The sequence below is a fragment of the Anguilla rostrata genome, chromosome 4 (assembly GCF_018555375.3).
Source record: "Anguilla rostrata isolate EN2019 chromosome 4, ASM1855537v3, whole genome shotgun sequence".
NCBI classification, from domain to species: Eukaryota; Metazoa; Chordata; class Actinopteri; order Anguilliformes; family Anguillidae; genus Anguilla; species Anguilla rostrata.
The window spans coordinates 61189833-61211111 of NC_057936.1; the positions used below are offsets into that span (position 1 = coordinate 61189833).

Genomic DNA, 21279 nt, shown 5'->3' on the forward strand with positions numbered 1-21279 from the left:
TTTCCTTAGTCCTCAGTTACCCCCCCCCCCCCGGCCCTCCCCCATGCTCTGTCTTCCCCTCTTCCTCCTCCTCTCTCAATCCAATACAGTGTTTTTTTGGCAGGAGAAACCAAAGCAGACTCTCAAAAAGCATTCATGCACAATTGCACAGTATGACACGTAGAACGGAAATGAGATTGTGAATATGAACATGTTAACAACAACAACAACAACAGCAACACTTAAAGTAATATCAAATAATACAAAATAATACTGAAGTAGAAAGGGTAAAATTGGTAACCAATCATGACAATAACAGTATTATCTCTGTATATTTGTATTTGCCTTCTTGCTCTCTCTCTCTCTCTCTCTCTCTCTCTCAGTCAGGAGCTTCTGATTGTTTTAGCAACACCGCTAATGTATTAAAGTAGATGTACTGCATGGACCCACATTCCGGCTTTGTCTCACACAATGACCTTGTATGAAGAACCCTGTCCTTTAATTACCCATTCACACAGTCCGCTTGTTTCCTGAGTGCATGCTTTCAAATATGTTGCATACTTTATCCCCCACATCACTCTGAAGAATTTTATAGACCAGGCCTTGTCACCGAATGGAATTGAATATTTTTTCAAAGTGAACGAGGCGTGCTAAAACTATTAGTTGTTTGGTGGACATGTTAATTTGCTACGGTGCTGTTGGACTTAAATGTGGTCAGCGGTATAGTGGATTGGTAAGAAGCTAATCTGTCTGTCACTAAGGACATTGTGCTGATTAAAGAAGTTTATTAATGTTTTTATTAAGGATTCTACAAAATAGCTTCTCCAGATTACTGCTTGAGCAAATGCCTTCGGTAATTATTAGGGTCCAATTTATCTCCTCTTTTGTGGATTGGGACTGCAAACCCTGGGTACCAGATGTCGGGGGAAGACGAAACTCCAGGCTGAATAACTGAAGCAGTTTCGTGTGCAGCTCAGTGGAGCAAGCTTTTAACACCTCATTCCCGATACTGCATGAACCACAGGCTTTTTTCCTTTTCTTTTTTTTTTTTTTTTTTTCCAGAGGCTGTAATTTTTCAGTCTGCTCCGGCAGTGAGATCGGCTATCTCGCGAGCTGCGATCGTTTTTAATTGCCGAGTCAAGGATATCTTGTTTTCCTCTAATTACGTTCTGATTGCGTTTACGATAGCTTTGTGGGATTTCTGTGGGTAAATTCACTAAACGGCCTTTCTCAGTAGCTCCATCTTGTAAGGCCAATAACTTGAGGCGCCGCTGTACTTTATTATTCCACATGTCCCAGAACTGGATTTGCTTGATTGATTCTTCAATTTCAATAAATTTTTTATTGGTGTAATTTTGTTTCTTATTTCTCAAAGTGTGTTTGTGCTGTTAACGGAGTTCATGGTGCCCGAGGCAGTAACTCTGGGTTATCCTGCCGGTTGTGTTTTTGGTCTGATAATTGTCTTCAGTTGTTTTCAGCACTCATTTTAAAACCATTTTCGAGTGGATTTTTATTTCATATTTTGCTATCTTGTTTTTATACGGTTCATGTGAATTTCCGCTTTCCTGAAGACATTATTATTGTCAATAACTGCCAGGTTAATGTCTCCTTTATTTTGTTCGGTAATGTGTTTTACTAAAAATGTTTAATTAATTTGACTCACTTAAACAGATTGCTTTGATAAACTTTGCTGTCTGAAGCCTGTCTGAATAACTGGCTGGGATTGGGCAGCTTACTGATGAATGAAAGGCTGTGATTGGGCAGCTTGCCGATGAATGAATTGCTGTGATTGGACAGCTTACTCAGCTCCTGTCTCCGTATACCCACAGATCTTTCATTGGAACACGTTTTATTTATGGCCTGAAAGGGGAATTTTTCCACCAAACCGGTAAATGATAGAGGAGGGTTCCGTCTCAGCCACTATGATTGACGGCACCACTGCCCAGAGCAGTGAAGAGTAGGTGAGCTGCGGTAGGGAGTCCCCTGTGATCCTGCCATTAAGGATGTTCAGAGAACTGCCTGTTCAGAGAGTGTCGGTGTGAGACGTGGAGAATCCTCCCCGGACCCTCGCGTTTCCTTGGGCTGGTACACGCATCATTTCTCTGAGGAGAGTGCTGAAGAGCTCCTCACTGAAGCACCGAGGCTATCCTGTGGAGGTGTTTGCTGAACACAAAAGGATATTATGTTTACACAAGATCCACATCTTTCCTTAATTTTTAATCATGTACTGTATGTGATGTGTCACTTGCTGGTCTGCTTTTGTGTAGCACGACTACTGTTCTTTTGGAGACTGCTGCGTCACACAGTCTGTTCATTTTCTCTCCTTCACCTCTAATCAAGTTGCTTTATTGGCAGGAAGTACGTACACATGTGTAATTTTGCAAATTTGCACACATTTTTACTTGGCATGAATTTCCATTTCCCTGCACTAGCTCAGTGATTTTACTGTGTTGATGTTGTCATGATGATGTTATGTGCATGTGTACTATAGAATAATAATGGAACATTTTCAGAACTACAACACAATAACATGTTAATCTCTCTCCCTCTGTCTCTCTCTCTCTCTCTCCCCCCTCTTTCTCTCTCTTTCTCTCTCTCTCTCTCTCCCCCCCCCTCTCTCTCTCTCTCTCTCTCTCCCCTCTCTCTCTCTCCCCCCTCTCTCTCCCGCTCTCTCTCTCTCTCAGAGGCTCAGAGGAAGTATGAGGACCCTTGCGAGTCGCTGCACGAGGAGTCCGTATCAGAAACGGCGGAGAACTCGGCCGAGGAGGCGGGGGAGGGGGGCGTGGACACTGAGGCCGGGGAGATGACCGACGGGGGCGAGGATGACTACGACGAAGAAGGCAGCAACGACCTGGTGATGAGACGGTGGGAGGGGTGCGGGGTGGGAGGTTATGGGTAAGAGGATGTGGTAGAGTGGGTGGGGGGTTCTGGGTAAGAGGACGTTGAATGAGGGGTTATAGGTAAGAGGAAGTAGGGTTGAGTGGGTGGGGGCTTATGGGTAACAGGAAGTGGTATGGGGGTTATGGGTAATAGGAAATTGTGGAGTGGGTGGTGGGTTATGGATAAGAGCAAGTAGTACAGTGGGTGGGGGGTTATGGGTAACTGGAAGTGGTAGAGTGGGTGGGGGGAAGTTGTGGAGTGGGTGGGGGGTTATGGGTAGGGGTTATGTAATGGCAGGATCCAGCTCTTCTCTAAAGAGCACATAATTATTCGGGTGGGGGCACTGAGGCAGTTCTCTCTCCCCTCTGTCACACACTTTAATTAAAAAAGTCTGGAACAGACTTTCAGAGCAAAATTACTATCGGAGATGGACTGGGTGCAGAGATGCATGACGAGGAGGGGGGGGGCGGAGAGGGAGAAAGAGAGAGAGACAGAAATGCACAGAGAGAGAAAGAGAGAAGGGGAGATGAAAAAGAGAAATTAACAGCACAGGAATTATGTACGATTATAAATTTGATCTACGTATATATATATATATGCGTGTGTGTGTGCATGCGTGCGTGTGTGTGAAATATGGGTATTATGTGGATAATGCCAATTGAAATCCTAAATTTAGCAAATGACTGACTGTGGAGAGAAGCAGAGAGAGATTATACAAGGTCAGTTAGGGGCAACAAAGATAGAATTGCAAGTTAAATAAAAGATGTGTCAGAGTATAGAATGATGGCGGGAATGGGGTGAGATGGTTGGTTGAGGCAACAAATCCTCCAAAACTCACATTTTAACAGTCCTGGAGAAAAAAAAATAATACAGAGATCTTCGAGGTTCATCTGCTTCTGGGTTTCACTGTGCCTTTCCAATTATATTATATTTATTACCTGATAAAAAAGAGAGAGTTTTTATTATAGTGAGGGGAAGTCTAGGCTCTCTCTCTTTCCTAATGGAGGAGATTACTTCCCTGGGACTGTGTCTTTGGTTCTTCTGTCTTCCTTTTGAAGGTCATGTCAAGGTCGCGGAACACTGAGTCCTCAGAACCCAAATCCATTATCATGGCTAAAATTTAATTATCCCCAAAAAGTTTTCCCCAAAAAAAGGGGAAAAACAGAATGTTGGCTATGTCTATACCTAATCATTTGATCAGAGCTGGTATGATATTCTACCAAAACAAAGATTGCAAAATGAGGAAGGTAATTTTTTTTTTTAACTTTCAACTCATAGAATGCTTCTTCTTTTTTTCTTATTTTTTTGCAGATAGAGAACCACGTTTCAGACATTGATAATTGAAGCAAAACAGGTAATTGTCATTTTCCTAGAATTTCTTTTTTTTTTTTTGAATGTGCAAAATGGTAATTTCTATAATATTGTAGATTTATGGTCATGCTAACTGTTATAATGACTTGCGGGCAATATCATGAAGCACACGCTGATCCATCTCTTTAAAATCCAAGCAGAGGATCGACGCCTGCATTGTTTAAAGATTATTTTTGTCTATTTAAGCCACCAGGCTTGCTTTCTGAGCATTAGTGGATGTATGAACAGAGGAAAGCTCAAAGACAAAGTGGAAAAAACATGTTTATTAATAGCATCTCAAGACAACAGAAGCCGAAGCAACAGGGGTGAACATTAGCAAGTGCATCCATAAGTGCACCAAACTGAAAAGTATTTCCCGGTGCAGATGGACATACGGTATGGTTGCTAAACTGTCATATCGCAGTTATCACTAATGCATATTTCTATGAAGCTTGACAATGTGCAAATTTGGAAGCAGTGGGTTACATTCAAAGCCTTTATTTCTACCTTTTGGTGTTTTTTCTTTGAGCTAGAGGATAAAAAAATGCCATTATGCGTTTCTCCTGCCTCATTCAAGCAAATGAGTCAGGTGGCACGGCAGTGCAGCCATTTCCCATAATGCTCTGAGGGGTGTATATGTCATGGGGGGAGGAGCATCGCAACGGATACATGACATCATTAGGTTTTATGGTGAGAACATTCTCAAGGCAAATAAAGAAGCTTTTGGTGTCATTCCTGAGCTTGTTCTATAATTTACATTTTGCTCATAAACTCTAGAATATATCTGTGTGTGGAGTGAGGGGTAGTGTGTGTGTGTGTGTGTGTGTGTGTGGGGGGGGGTGTATGTATGGCTGCATGTGTGTATTTGTGTGTGTGGGTGGCTGGGTGCGTGTGTGTGTGAGTGGGAGAGAGTGCATGATAGATCTCCAATCTATTCATTTTATAGATTATTATTTTAGATTTTAAAATTTTTTTAGATGACTTGACAACATTCATACATTTGTAATTTGAAAGCTTATTTGAGTTTTGTGAGGCGTAGAAAATATACAGTATGTTTCTAAGAAATAAATTATAACAAGGAGACACAGCAGTTGGTCTGAGAGTGCAAGTTAGTGAGTGAGTGAGTGTGTGTGTGCGTGTGTGTGAGTAGGCTGGTGGGTGTGTGTGTGTGTTTGTATGACTGCTTGTGTGCATGTGAGTATGTGTGCGTGCATGCATGTGTGTGTGTGTACATGCATGTGTGTATGCATGCATGCGTCTGTCTGTGTGTATGTGCATGCGCGCATGTGTCTGTATGTATGTACTTGCTTGTGTGTATGTGTGCATGCATGTGTCTGTATGTATGTGCATGCATGTGTCTGTATGTATGTGCATGCATGCTTGTGTCTGTGTGTATGTGCATGCATGTGTCTGTGTGTATGTGCATGCATGCGTATATACGTGCATGCATGTGTCTGTAGGTGTGTGCATGCATTCGTGTATGCGTGCATGCATGTGTTTGTGTGTATGTGCCTGCGTGCCGCCATTCCTTTTCGTCATCTTTTTTTTTTGACTGCGTGCACTCAGCCAGATGGTCCCTTGGAAACATTTTAGAAAAGTCTCGACTGTTACTTGTTACATCTATCATAGTGTTAGAGATAGAAGTCTTCATTTCCCCCCCCCCCCAAAAAGGAAACTTTCTCGAAATATCAGCAAAGTGAATCAGAGGTAATTGGCTTGAATATTTTTCGTTTTGAATAGCACCTGTACGTCATAGTCTGGATATGAAGGTCTTTTGGCCATTTCTGTTTCTGATTACAGTGCAAAAGTACATAAGATGGTCCTGTGAATGCTGATAAATTCTGTTTAGTTTTTTTTTTTTTTTTTTCTCAGAAGTATTTAACTTCCTTGAAAACCAAAAACAAGGCAGTTAAGTACATATTTTTTCTCAGAGGTGGAGATTTGATGGAGGTTTTGAGTGTGGAGGAGCGGAGGAGCTGCTCTGGTGAAGGTTTTAGTGGCTCGTAGCTACAGCACTTAACAACTCTGTTATTTTTTCTGTAAAGTATTTAACTTTCTTAAAAAAAAAAAACACACAAACCAAAAACAAAACAGGTGATGTTTTTCCTGAATGCCTCCTTGGACTTATCTGCTCAGGACAGGGTCTTATTTAAGTTTCCTGAGGTGTATTTTGGTTGGAGGTTTTTTTGAGGGGGAAGAGGGCAGGTATTGGCAGTGGAGTTTTGATTGGCCGGTGGTGCCAGCACTTCTAAGTTACTTTCCTAGTGGCAGTATAAGTTAATCAATTAATCAATCAATTAAGATGGATTTATTTTGTGTTTGGCACTTCGCTTTCATGCAAAGGGGGCGGGGGGGGGGATATCTTATTTTAAAGCCTCATATTTGTGGTTCAGCCTTAGCTGAGTGCAAATGGCTTCACAAAGCCTCTCCAACAACTAATGAGCGTATGAATCACTGGCTGCACTTGTGCAAGGCTCCTGGACTGGCCTTTCTACCTGTGCGTCCGTGAACAATAGCTGCATTCAAACCCGGTGATTTCATAACAAAACTTTATTTGTGAAGAACCTGAAAGCGCTTTCCAGATCTGAAATGTAGCCATTAGTACTGGAGTCTCACACCTTGCATTGTAAGGCTTTTCTTATCCTGACGATGCCATGAACATGTTTACTTGACCTCCTTATCTCTCTATCTCGTTCAGGCTCCATCTCTCTGCAGATTTTCCTCTTTCTCCATCTTCCCATCTCTTTCTGTCTCACACTCTTTGACATTTCATCTTTCTCTTCTTCCACCTTTCTCCTTATTTGTCTGCTCCCTTAAGTATCATGTTCTAACATGTTCCATCTCCCATTATCTTTTTCTCGATCTCTAATTCTTTTTCTTTCTACCCTGTATAACCAAAATTATCTGGACACCCCTTAGTCTGGGGCTGTTTTTCATGGTTTGGGCATTAGGAGTTGGTTCCGGTGAAGTCAACTCCTAATGCTACAGCATACAATCACATTCTAAATGATTCTGTGCTTCCCCAACAGTTTGGGGCAGGCCCTATTCTGTTTCAGCATGACAGTGCCCCCAGGAACACAGCGAGAAACAATATAGAAATGGTTTTGTCAAGAATGGCGTGGAAGAACTTGACTGGCCTGCACAGAGCCCTGACCTCAACCCCATCCAGCACCTTTGGGATCAATTGGAAAGCCAACTGCGAGCCAGACCCAATTGCCCAATCAGTGAATGACCTTATGAATACTCCTCAGGCTGAATGGGAAAAAATCCCTGCAGCAATGCTCTATCAGCTAGTATAAAGCCTTCCCAGAAGAGTGGGGATTGATATGGCAGCAAAGGCTGGACCAACTCCAAATAATGCCTATAATTTTGGGTGCAATGTTGGATGTCAGATATTCACATACTTTTTGCCAAAAGTGTATTTCTTGAAGTTTCTCTCTCTCTCTCTCTCTCTCTCTCTTTAAACTAAAAAATGAATAAATAAATCCTCGAGCTGTGGAAGATGAAATGAAAATCAACCTCTCTCCCCCACTCCCACCCCCAAATCCCCTCGCCCCCGCCGCAGCCCCCGCCCCCCTTTTCTAGCGACGGCACCGAAATTCCAAATCAGAACCATCGGCATTTCCGTGCTCCGTGCGTTATGTTAATGAGAGGCAACCCCCAGACTCCCAATGCACACATGCCACCAAGACAGCTGTTTGAATACCCAATGAAACATCGCTGTCTCTCAATGAAACATCGCTGTCTCTCAGTCCCCCTTCGCAAGTGCCTGTCGCCTTGCTGTAAAGTGCAGAATGTGCTTCATGCAAAAAAAAAGTAACCTGTTTTTCAGTATAATGCAAAAATATGAGGAAAAAAATCATCATAGTCATACCGTGTATTGAACCGTAGTTCATATCTAAGTGTTTCTGAGATATTTTTGTTTCATGGAGCAGGATGAAGGCTTTCGTTGCGTTTTAAAAGGAATAAAAAGAATAAGGATATGGACAGGGCATGCATGGCAAGGACGATAAACATGTCTGTTGGTAATGTTGTGCGCCAGGTTGCTGGTAGTGTTGTACCTTTGAGATGAAAAATGACATTAAGGATACCACTTTAAAATCCTTTTAACATGTTAACATCTTTTTTTCACTAAGTCTGCATTTTCTGGTAACATCTCACTGAGGTCATCAACCAATCAAGGGGGACCAAGTTCATTAACCAGTGAAAAAAGCACAAATGTCCTTGTCATGCACCAAACTTCTTCACAATTGGTGCATACATCATTGTGTGTCTATTGTTTTTTTTTTTTCCTTCTTTCTTATGCTGTGGGTGAAATTTGAGAAGATGACGATGTTTTTGTCTCTCAGGTGCAGAAGGAGAGCTACCCACAAGGCTGTTTGAGAAGGCATCGGCACCCCCCCCCCCCCTAGTGGGAGGGGTTCCTTGAGAGGATAGAGGAAGAGAGGAAGAGGGGGGTAGAGGAATAATAACAAAAAAATTTTGAGAACATGGCTGCCATGTCTTCTCTTCCTGCGAGGACATTTCCACCCCCGGTTCTGCGGCTGTGTTGAAAAAGAACTGTCTTACGCTCTTTAGATTCGAACGTCTCCTTAAACCCCGCCTCCTCTGCAGTCCTTGGGTATTCATTTGTACATTCAAAGAAAAAAAAAAGTGAAAAAAAATAAATAAATAAAATTCTAATAAAATGTGTTAATTTGTTTGTATTTACAATAAAAAAACAAGCAAACAAACAAAAAAAAGAGGATTTTAAAACAATGTGTATAAAGCCGCTTCACATAAAGCTGCCATTGTGTGCTTTCCAGCACGTTCCGCGGAAGGTCTGTGCTACACTTTGCGTCCCATAATGCCGTTGTGACGTTGCTCTTTTTCTCACGCAGGGATTTATGACATGCAGTATTCTCCCCTCCGCCTTCTGCTTTCCGGCTTTTATTTCCGTTTGTTTTTCTGTTCTTGTTTTTATTTTCATGTCCTCATTACGTTGATAGTAAATGAAATCACTTTGCTTTTTTTGTAAATAAAAAGGCACCTTAATGTAGAGAGATGTTTTTTTTTTTTAAATTTATTTATTTATTTATTTTTTAACATATATATATATAAATTGCACCATTTTAAAAGGGTACAAAGGATGGGAACATATGGGTACTGAACAAAACCAAGCAAAAAAAAAAGACAACTTTTTTTATCCCCCTATGTATCACAACTAAGGCTGTAAGTCTTAGCATTAGCATTACTTCATCAGGTTTATCCCTTATTCTTCACCGGCTAATAGCTGTGCTGTTTCAAATCATACCAAACACTTTAAGAGATAACCTCCAACACCTGCAGCCCCCCCCCCCCCCCATTTCTCTCTCTCCCTCTCTCTCTCTTTCTCTCTGTCTCTCTCTCTCTCTCTCTCACACACACTCAGACCTCATGCTGGACAGTGAGAACTCACTGCTGTCGATCTTATTTTCAGTCTTTTCTCATCGCAAGGCTTCTCTGGAAGACACACTAAATGCACCCTGTTTCCGACCACAATGCTGCAAACCTGCTGTTTACTTTACATTATCAAATTATATGTTTAATTGAAGGTGATGTGATTCATTCTTACCTACACTAATTATTATTATTATTATTTATTTATTTATTTTATTTTTTTGTTATTTTGAAATGTAAATGTAAATTTAGCATTATGCAAACCACAGTGAGTCCGCAGGCTTATATGTACTGTGGAGCATAATGAGTTCGATGAGTCTGAATGAATTAGCATCTAATAGAGTTTTCGTTCTCAAAAAGGGAATGGATTTACTGGAAACCATCAGTGTACTAAACTGCCTCGTTAGTTTATTTTCATTTTTATTTTTTACCTTCGTTGCAGTCATTCTACTGACAGATTAAGATAATGATGCATATTGAGCTCAATCTATTTTTGTAAAACAAATACTTCACTCTCCCTTAGAGAAAGTATTCATAAATGTTGAGTTTTTGCTGTTGTTGTTGTTGTTGTTGTTGATTAAATTTCCTTCTCCAATAAATTATGGGATATAAGTATTTTCTGAAGTGCTACAGACTACTAGTCAATCTGAAAATGACCAAACTTGAAATGATCCAATTTAGATAAGGTAAACCATCATTGTTTCTGATGAGCCCAAATGAAGATAATTGCATTTCTAAAAAATAAGCTATATATACACCTTTTTTGTAAAACTATTTTTATGATGAGCATGTTTGTTGTTCAGATGTATCTATTTATATTTTATTGTTGCAAATGTTGTATGGCTATAGGCTCCATTTCATTTAAACAAGAGATAATAATCTGCACTGTACATACAATATAGTTTTTGTTTGTTTGTTTGTTTGTTTTTTCCATTCTTCGGTCAAACAAATCTAATTTTTGTGTCTATTTCTTGGAATAAATTACCCACAAAACCAACTGAAGAACCATAATTCTTGACTTGCTGTTTGTTCTTCTTTAGGAAATAGCACACGGTTAAATGCAAACCACTCAGTAATCTAATACGCTTTTGCATGAAATATGTTTACAGGATTAATCCCTGCTGATCAGAACATCACACTTTTATTTTATTGTAGTATTCACAGTTTGTTTTCAGTTTTTTTTTTAGTAATATAAACACGGAAAATAAGAATGATAAATTCCAGTGGAAATGAGTTTGAAACGAGGACGATAAGCTCTCCGTTTGCGACAGGGAACAACGTGCGTGAGCCTCGCTCGTCCGCGTGAGAGAGAGAGCGAGCCGGAAGTAAGGACAGAGCAGTCGCAGGGAGCGCAAACTCCGTTTCGCCGTTGATTTAATCCATCCGACATAGCGCGACATAGCTCAGGAGGTAAGAGCGCTTGTCTGGCAGTCGGAGGGTTGCTGGTTCGATCCCCCGCCCTGGGCATGTCGAAGTGTCCCTGAGAAAGACACCTGACCGCTAATTGCTCTGGTGAATGCGAGGCATCAATTGTAAAGCGCTTTGGATAAAATCGCTATATAAATGCAGTCCATTTACCATCCGGCTCCACTGTCCAGGAAGGTTGCGTCAAATTCCCTCACACCGCGGCACTACAAGCAAGTGAAAGAGCAACAGATGGCCAATGTAATTTTCTCCATTCATCAGAGCCAGAATATAATGTTGGCAGGTTAACGAGGCCCAGTGGTTGCACTGGCTAGAGGTATCAGTTCTGGCTGGCCGCCATAGCCAAAAAGCACACTGATCTCAAATGCACCTGCTTTCTTTCCGGCTATCTGTCTTTTTTTGACTGGTGAGGTGAAGAATTTTGATCACATGCTGGTGCCTTTGACTGCTATAGTGAACATTTGCAGATTCCCCCCCCAAAGAACTTGAAGTCAAAACAAGAATGTCAAATGAAAACAGGCTCCTCTCATATCTGGACCTCTTTTTTTTTTTGGCTGGACCACAACAGCGGGGCCAGCCCTACGAACGCGAATGTCTGTGACTGACTGACTGAGTGATGAAGATACACCATTGATCGGCCGAGTTATGAAGTCACACCATTGGTCAGCCGGATCACGTGTGTTACTGTAGGTCCAGCCATACGCTAGGTTTTAGTAGGTATGTACCCACTTTGTAGGTATGCCTGCTTTCAGATGCAAAGTGTTTGCAGATACGACAAGCTAACATCTTCAGAATTTTAGTATCATAACAGCGAATAAGCAGATCACAATCCCACAAAATGTCAAGGAAGGGATACAAAATGAGATTATAAACAAAATGTAAACAGGGCTAGGGATGATGTTCAGTTTCTATTAATCCCTAAACTTCTGAAAAATTAATTTTTCAATCCTACGTGCAACCTTTATTCATCTTCCTGGCAAGCGCTGAGTTTAAAAGAAAAATATTCGAGAGGACAAATTAATAGCAATACCCAATCCCCCCCCCACCAAAAATAAATAAATAAATGAAGTGGATTTGTCATAATGCTAACGTTCATCCCTTTGGCGTAGTGCATAAATCTTCATTAACATTTATATTATATTAGCTCGGGGCTGCGTGGTGTGCATATTTTGTATTTCTTCTCAGTTGTGATGTGAATAATATTTAAATGAGTCGTGATATGCTGCCAATACCCTTCAATTGAAAATCTGAAAATATACATATATATATATATATATATATATATAAATTTTATACATAATTTTTTTATAGATTAAAAAACATAATTAGGCTCTGTAGAAAGGAATAAAAAAAAACTGCACAGAGCATTGAGGAGACAGACTGCAACCACAGGCCACAGGAAATAATTATGTTATTAATGAAGCTAGCTGAAAGGTACACATGATTATAGCTTTTTCTTCAACATCAGCAAGGATCCAGGGCCCCTTTGACAATATTTGGCAGTCAGGCAGTAAAAGCCTAAGCAAAAGTTTCAGGGCTGTGCCTGTGTGTTGTAGCATGAGGCATTCAATGGGATGTGAGTCACTTTTGTTCTCAGCTCCTTCAAACTTTACAGGAGATCAGTCGCTTGTTTACAACAGCTCGTATTGTACCTGCAGCTTCATGTCCCCCACGTAAATTGCAACTCGAACTTCAATCCTGCCTCTGGCCATTTTGTTTTAACAAACGCTTTTTTATCTGAAGTGGATGAAAACAGTCTGCTTGTTTTTTCGTTTTTTTTTTTGTTTTGTTTTCCCTCTGATGTTTTCTCGACGTGTCGCGGAGCATGACGGAACGTCAGAGCGGGTTTTCGCAGAAACCTCCCTCGGAGAAATCGGCATCGCTCCGGGGGAGTTTATCCACTCCCGCTAATCCTCGCGTCTGAAAACGGGCAGCGATCCAGGGTCAGCGTGTAGCGGTGGGAATCCGAGAGTTCCACAGAAATTCGTTAGGGAGTGGTATCTCCTCTGTCAGCAGCAGAATGGTTAATGTTATTTCAGCTCCGACAAGAGTGTATTTTAACGGTGGAATGGTGACGGTTGCAGATTTTCAGGTACACAACCGTATAAGCTGAACATAGTCTCTTCTTTCTCCTCCTGTTTGAAAGCAGGGATTTTGAAAATATAATAATATCGAAAAGAAATCTGACAAATTAATTTTTAAAATCCCTGGTGTTAGAGCTGAATTATTACTGAATATTTTACTCTGATGATGTGCTCAAACAATTGTTGTTAGAATAAATATTTCACAGGAAATCTGTCCTCAGAGAATCCAAAAGGTATAAAATGTACTCTATTAGTGACTGTTTGTCCCATTACCCTCGACAATGAAGACACACAATTGTACTGCATGTGTTGCTATGTCCAAAACATTAGCACTTCATTTTTTGACAGGTGTGCTTTGGTTTAAAAGATTGATAGACAAAAAAACAGTTACTCATGAAGTGGGTGGTGGCTCATAAATTTTGATACCCCCCCAGACATAGAGGTTAATTGGCCATACACCGTGGAACACTGTAAAACCTAAACGCCTTATTAAATGAACTGAGCAGTCCTAACTTTAAAAAATGGAATGAACAATTATAACTCAATTAAAAAAAAGAGTTCAGTTTAAAAGCTAAAGACCAGTGAATGCTTGAACAGATTAAAATCACTCTGCTAAAACGGTTCGAGACAATTGGTTTCCTCAAATCATTTGAGCAAACTGAACTCCTGCTATTTAAAGTGAATTTCGCCCGATCAACTGTTGACACTGGCACGCCAGCCGTTATTGACAGGGACTTTCAGTGCCTGATCGCGGTCACGTGTCCTCATATGGACTCGCGGCGTGTTACATCGGTGGCTAAACCTTGGTCTCGGGGAGACGCTGCGAAAGTCATCGAGATTAAACGGAGATCCATCCGCAGCAGGAGTTGTCCCTTTAATCTGTGACACACAGGCCCGAGCGTGAAAAGACTCCCCAAACAGAGGTCAGGTCCGGGGCTCTGGCAAATCCGACTCATTCCTCTTCAATCTTCCAGGCTGGGGGAGGGGGGTGTGGTTGGGGGTGGGGGGGGGGACCCACATGATTGACATTTCAGAGATAGGATGTCACACAGGGTGCATATTGAATACTATGTTCGCTCAAATGCGTCACAGGGGTACGGAGGAGCAGGACAGTGTTGTGATCTGAGAACTGTCCAAAGCCAGAACAAGAGTAGAGATTTCTTTCTTTCTTTCTTTCTTTCTTTCACATATTACTGGAAAGTAAATGATTTTAGGCTTTCATTGTACATTAGCTGTTTTACATTACTCAATAAAAATGTCTGTTTACACTCTGTGTAAGAAAAAATGTTTCCATACATTTTTAATTACACATTTTTCATCTCATGTATATTATTTCTAAGTGTAGACAGTTGCAGGCTATATGTATTCTAAGTGTTTTTTTCATTTTTAAACAAAATGAACGAGAGAATCTACCACCAAGTTTCAGGCCGAGGTTTCACTATTTTGGCAGTGCCTCACCATTGAAAAACCTCGAACAGATACCACAGGTGGTGGGCTACTGTCTGTTGAGTCATTAAAGACTTTAGTGGGGTTTCATGAAAAGAGCCTGTGTGTGTGCTCTTGGATTCAGTCAGAGCTCTGTGGGAAAGTAGTTCTTAATAATCAGGAGAGATTGTCACAGAGAAAAAGGGGGGAAAAAAAGGAACCAACGATAATGGAGGGGAAATTAAGTTATCTGCTCTTTGAAAGATCTTGTCTTTAACGGCCTTTTGCGTTTCCAAAGCAACTGAATCCCTGAGGTCTGATTGGCTGTCCGAGAGTCAGGAGGCTCAGGGAGGACTCTCTGTCCCATAGGTAACACAAAACAATTTCCTCTCCATCACTGCCTGCAGATTAACTCTGCTTTGTTTTCTGTGAAGAAAACAGCCTTCCGCATTCAGCAGAGAGAGTGGGAGAGAGAGAGAGAGAGAGAGAGAGAAGAGAAATAATGCACTGCGCAAAATTAAAATGAAAAAGAAGAAGACAAAAGATTTCTCTGTGGCGTAACTTCACCCAGAGGAGAGGATGGGCTCATTTTAAATGGCTGGTTAGACTTCTGTCCTGTGTCTTCAATGACAACGATTCATCCGTCATTAACCTCTCAGCTGATCAGCGATGACTGCGGGGCCTCTATCTGTCTGTCTGTCTGCCTGCCTGTCTGTCTGTCTGTCTGCCTGCCTGTCTGTCTGTCTGTCTGCCTGTTTGTCTGTCTGTCTGCCTGTTTGTCTGTCTGTCTGTCTGTCTGCCTGTTTGTCTGTCTGTCTGTCTGTCTGTCTGCCTGCCTGCCTACCAGTCTGTTTGCCTGTCTGTCTGACTGTTGGCCACGCCAGTCATGTTCCTGAGAATATCTCTCGCTGTCTGAAAGGGACCATGGAGGACCAGGGAAGGGCAGAAATAAAGTAACATCGAATACATTCATTTCTTATACGATTCTCTATGTATTTACTATACACGAAAAATATTGTTACGTTTCCATGGAAAAGAGAAAAGAAAATGCATAGGGGCCAATCAGAAGCTGATTTGCAGTGAGATTCCAGTCCTTCATAAGGAAGGAAGGAAGAGGAGAGGAACCAGGATGAATCCCTGAATAAAAATGCACAAAATGTGAAATTGACTCTGAAAGGGTAAATTTCACATGGAGAAGATAGATATATTTCTTTTTAATCGCTGTGGAGTTCACAGTGGAACAGACACTGTGGGTTTTGCGGTCTGGAGTGGGCGTGAGCGGGACAAAGAAGAGCGACGGCTGTCTGTCCTCCACCCACATCGTCTCGGTCCACATCCTTTATGCTGCGAATGTCTCATAGCTTCAAGTGCACCAGCCTCTCTCCTCTCCCCCTCCCTCAGTCTCTCTCCGCTTTTACTCCCTCTCTGTCTCTCTCCTTCCTCCCTCCATCTTTGCTTCTCCCCCTCCCTCATTCTCTCTCCGCTCTTCCTCCCTCTCTGTCTCTCTCATCTCTCCCCCTCTCTCTGCTTCTCCCCCTCCCTCAGTCTCTGTCCGCTCTTCATCCCTCTCTGTCTCGCTCCTTCTCCCCCTCTCTGTCTCTCTCATTCTCTCCCTCTCTCGCTCCTTCTCCCCCTCCCTGTCTCTGTTTCTCTCCTTCTCTCCCTCCCTCTCTCTCCTTCTCTCCCCTCTCCTTCTCTTGACTCTCTCCTTCTTTGCCTCTTTGCTTTCTTTGATACATTTGCTGTGGATATTCTGAATTGTGGCAGCTATGCCATTTTCTATAGCATAAATTCATCATGAATACACCTCCGTCTGTACACAATACATTTTATGTATCGTACATGATTCTGTACACGGTGCTATCTTTATTTTTATTTTATTTTATTTATTTATTTATTTTTTACAGTTTTCCTGTTATAACCTGTTACACAGTGCTCTATTTCCAGTGGCAGTAGTTTTAACCTCAGTTGTCACGACTATAAATATCTCCATAAACAAGCAAGATAATTGAAGATAATTAAGGCGGTACACATTCAGTGACATACCAATAAAGTTTTTTTTTAATTTGTATAACAGGACTGATTTTACATCTGTTACTCAATGAATAAATAAATCCGAAATGAGGTATTGTGCTGCATGTGAGATGTTACGCGGGGGGGGAGTTAGGTGTGCGTGGATCACAAGCTCACTTCAGAGAGACCGTGGTGGTGGTGGTGGGGGGGGGTAGAGGCAGCCAACCCTGAGGTCGTCTACGCCAGGTAAAAGAGAGAAAAAAAAAGATTTTACTTGATCCGGTTGGGGCCGGAGGACAAAATTGCTTATTGATTTTTTTAGGACTCCCGCCTCCAGAGTCGGGGTGGGGGAGGGGGTGGAACGGTGGGGAGGGGAGTGCACGTGCGGACGCCGGGACCCGCCGTTCCGCAGAGGGGCCCCCGAATCTCGCCGCGCGATCGATCGGAGCGGAGTTTTGTCGCGGCGGGCTAGCGACGGGTGAATGACTCTTGGAGGTTGGGCGCCCCCCCCCCCCCCCCCCGCAATCGATACCCCTCGCTAATCAGCAGCCACAGCTTTCACAGAGGAGCTTTAACACGTTCCTGTGAAGTTCGGATCTGCGGGGAACTTTCACTCACGTTTTTTTTTTCTCCCCAATTTTATTTATTTATTTATTCATTTATTTATTTATTTATTTATTTATTTATTTATTTATTTATTCATTTGTTTATTTAGGTTGGCATCAAGTGTGTTGAAAACCCTAGAGAGAAGTACAGTTCCAAGTGCAGGGAACGACCGTGTAGTTTAACTTCGACCCTGTAGGTTAATCTGATCAACACAACAAAAACAGCAACAAAGCAGTCTATGCAAACAATACAAGCAATAGTTGTGTAGGCACAAGTGCAATAACTAAGTCAACTAAGATAAACAGTTTACAGCTTACTTAGGTCTTGTAACCTGAAGGTCACGGGTTCGATTCCCAGGTTGGACTGGATGAAACAGATGCAATGTAAATGTAACAAATTGTGTACATTGCTCTGGATTAGAGCATCTGCTAAATGGATTTAATGTAATGTAATGGATTCTGTCAGAAACCCTTGTAGTAGACCTTTGCAATTCACTTGTTAAATCTTCAGATTAGCCTGCGAAATTTGTTAAAGCAATCCTGCAGAAGAAGCATTGTCACTAAACCGAGAAACGTCTCTGTTCTAACAGGACCATCACTGGTGTCCAAAGGGATAAAGTCGCTGGTGGGTAAAAGTGTTTCAGGTAAAAGTCTAAAGGGTTAAAGTATTGCGCATGAAAGGCCTGGCTTAGACTAGCACTCCGTAATGCTGCTAATGGGACTTCCTTCCCTCACACATTGCTAATATTAGCTGCAGTACATTAACACCTGTTAGCATCAGACTTTAATTCTTCTTAACCTGGATAATGTGGTTTTGCGTCATTTAGTCATTTTGCCATTTCGTTTCATTTTCTCACTCATTTCGAAGCCTGAAATGGCCTCTTCGTGTCTGGCACTCAGGTACACTAGAGATTGAGTTTTCACTCCTGGGAGTTTGGCAGCGATATGACAGTACTTCATTACTCAGAAAGAAGAAGGAAAAAAAAACTCAATGTACCTTCAGCTCAGCCTTCTCCCGTCATGGTCCCCTCTGGCTCAGATCCGAAATGCGGAGACAGTGGCTACATTTATAAACCAACCCGAAAACTTTCTTTCAGGGGCGAGTATCCTGAGCAAAAGTCAGCGCTTAACCACCATAGTGTGACGGACCGTTAGAGAAACTACCACCTTAGTGAGGACTGCTCCCCAAAACCGTAGTAAATAGGTCAAAAATTGGCACCACTGTAGCTCACTTGTCAATAGCTCAAACAAACGTCACTATATATATATAATGGAATGAGTGGAGAGCTATATCCTACTAAAATGCATGGGTTGTAACTGCATATCCAGTCCCTCAGTGGTGAATTTGATTGATTTTTTAGGGCTAAATATCCCTTCAGACACGGAGCGGAGAGTTGACCTCCCTATGACCCCCTTTCAAAAGGCGAGTAAAATTATGACTGAACAGAAATCACTTTTTCAGCTGACAAACCAAGTAACACCGTGCGGGTCTTTAATTAGAAAAGCGGGTTGTAAATGAAGCTCACGCTAATTAACGGCTTGGTTGCAGGTACGTCAGTGTAACCACTGTCTGTAATCACTGTTACGATCACATCGCTATGTGATGCCAGGTTCCCGCTTGAATATAAAAGAAGGAGCAAAAAGTCTATGTTTGTTTACATGCTGTAAATAAATCTGTAGTGCCTTTTAAATGTCCTTTAAACATTGCCCAACAATCCCCCACGGTACACCACCGTGTTTGTTAACCGAGCTTTGGAGTATTTACAGGTTTTGAATGGCTTTTGCTTTTTTATTTATTTTTTTTAATTTTTTATTTTTTGACAGGGTCTGGGATTCAGCGAGCACGCTGCTGTCAAGAGGCTGCGCGGCACGGGGCTTCTCAAAGTCATTTTCGTTTAAATTCCTCTCTGAGCTGTCACGTCAACCTTTCAGAAACCGCCACCGCTGAAAAAATCCCCCCATTAAGCCTCACGGTGAGTGCATAGCCTTCAGGTCTCCTCAGAGAGAGAGAGAGAGACAGAGAGAGGGACAGAAAATGAGAGTAAGTGAGAGAGATAGAGAGAGAGAGAATGAGAGAAAGAGAGCAAGAGAAAGTGAGAGGATATGTTTTAAATGTCATGTAAATAAACCATGTCAACTGAAACTGAATCAAGAGAGAATGAGAGGAGGCAAGAAAGGAGGAGATACAAAAAGATTAACAGAGAGAGAGAGAGAGAGAGAAATCTGTCATTCGAAGGCATCCCGAGACACAAAAATGTGAATCAGTAACCCAGTGTGGGGGGAAGGAAGGGGGGGGGGGGTCTTTAATTTACCCAATCACTATTATCATCAAGATTCCTGTTTATAACTTTATAAAGTTATAAACGGTGTTTTGAACTTTAAATCAGGAATTTAGACAGAGAAAGTAGGTGAGATAAGCTAATGATGAAATCATCTGCTTTATCTGATAAGCTCATTTGTGAGTAACAACTGAACATACTGTTTTACTGCAGGTGCTTCACGGGTGTGTGTGAGTGTGTGTGCGTGTTTTTCTGTGTGTGTGTGTGCATGTGTGCGTATGTGCATGCGTGCCTGTGTGTGTGTGTGTGCACGTGTGCGTATGCGTGTGTGTGTGCGTGCATGTGTGTGTGTGCGCACCGCACCTGCAGTGCGTTTATACATGAACCACAGTTTCAGATATAATTAGTGTAATCTCAGCAGTAGGAAAGGATCTCAGATCTGACAGAAGGGCTCGGCTCTGTCGAAAAGGCGCCCACGACTTCATTTATTAGATAACATCTTTTCAGAAGCAAACACATTTTACACGATGGGGCAGAAGAGGTGGGCGTTGTATAACAAGGATATACAATGCCTTCAGAAAGTATTCACTTCCCCTGAACTTTTCAGACATTACTCATTTACCAAAGTACCTACCCCCCCCCCACCCCCTTCCCTAAAAGGCAGCTCTGAGTCTTCACAAGTATGTCTATATGAGCTTTGCACATTTGAATTTTGTCATTTTATGCATCCATTATCTATACCTGCTTATCCTGGACAAGGTCACACACCATTCACTTACTACTCACACCACTGGGCAGTTTAGAGGCTTCAATTTGCCTACCTGCATGTCTTTGGACTGTGGGAGGAAACCGGAGTACCTGGAGGAAACCCACATGGACGCGTTCATTTTAATTAAAGGGTATCAATTGGACTGAAGTACTGTCTTTAGTTAACCATTATGAATAAATAAATAAATAAATAAAACAAAGGCAAAAGAAAGCCAGACAAACAGGGGTCTGTGCCCTGAATTTTTAATGAACTAGATTAATCAGCAGTTTGTCAGTAATTATAAAATGTCAGAGTTCAGCTACTCCCTTTGGCTGTATGTTTAATTTCCAACTGACAGGATGATTTCTTACCCGGGTATTTGCATAATTCATTTATTTGTTTATTAATTTTTTCCCCCCTGAAGATTTGATAAATATGAAAAATGAAAGCCTTTTACACCTAAGTAAGATCAATCGCTTTATCAAATAACCATTTAGTAATTCTACTTAAAAAAGAAGCATGACTTTTATCATTTCGTTTTAAATGTCAAGCTCTTGTCAAGACGCTGCCTTGCATTCAAGTTGGCACTGGAGTGGAAGAACACAAATTTCCTCAAAGACAGAATAGAGAACACACGGATGCATTCATCTGAAGTGTGCAGCTGCTTGCAATAGGATGCACAAAATGTGTACAAGGTCATAGAAAAAGGACAGCATGGCTCTGGAATTAGCTTGCAAGCACCGCAGAAACTGTGTGTGTGTGTGTGTGTGTGTGTGTGTGTGTGTGTGTGTGTGTGTGTGCCCGTGTCTGCATGTTTGTGTTGCCGCGTATGCGTCTTCAACCAGAAGCAGATCAGAATCGACTGACCTTTAACCAAAACTGGATCAGAATCTACTGACCTTCAACGGAAGCAGATTAGAATCCACTGACCTTCAACCAGAACCAGATTAGAATCCACTGACCTTCAACCAGGACCTGATCAGAATCCACTGACCTTCAACAAGAACCAGATCAGAATCCACTGACCTTCAAAAAGAACCAGATCAGAATCTATTGGCCTTCAACTGAACCAG

The 21279-nt window shown here is 41.8% G+C and overlaps 1 protein-coding gene across 4 annotated transcripts in view; it reads left to right on the plus strand.

The window, feature by feature from the left end:
• LOC135253902 (RNA-binding Raly-like protein) overlaps positions 1-10624 on the plus strand; it is a 153111-nt gene extending 142487 nt beyond the window's left edge. For 3 of the 4 annotated variants that reach the window (XM_064333738.1, XM_064333739.1, XM_064333741.1), the window contains 3 exons: positions 2664-2833; positions 4171-4213; positions 8559-10624. In XM_064333738.1, coding sequence (XP_064189808.1) covers positions 2664-2833; positions 4171-4203 — 203 coding nt within the window. In that variant the 3' untranslated portion in view covers positions 4204-4213; positions 8559-10624. Of the gene's footprint in view, positions 1-2663; positions 2845-4170; positions 4214-8558 lie in introns of all 4 variants that reach the window. The other variant, XM_064333740.1, reaches the window with a different exon arrangement.
• The last annotated feature ends 10655 nt before the right edge of the window (positions 10625-21279 follow it).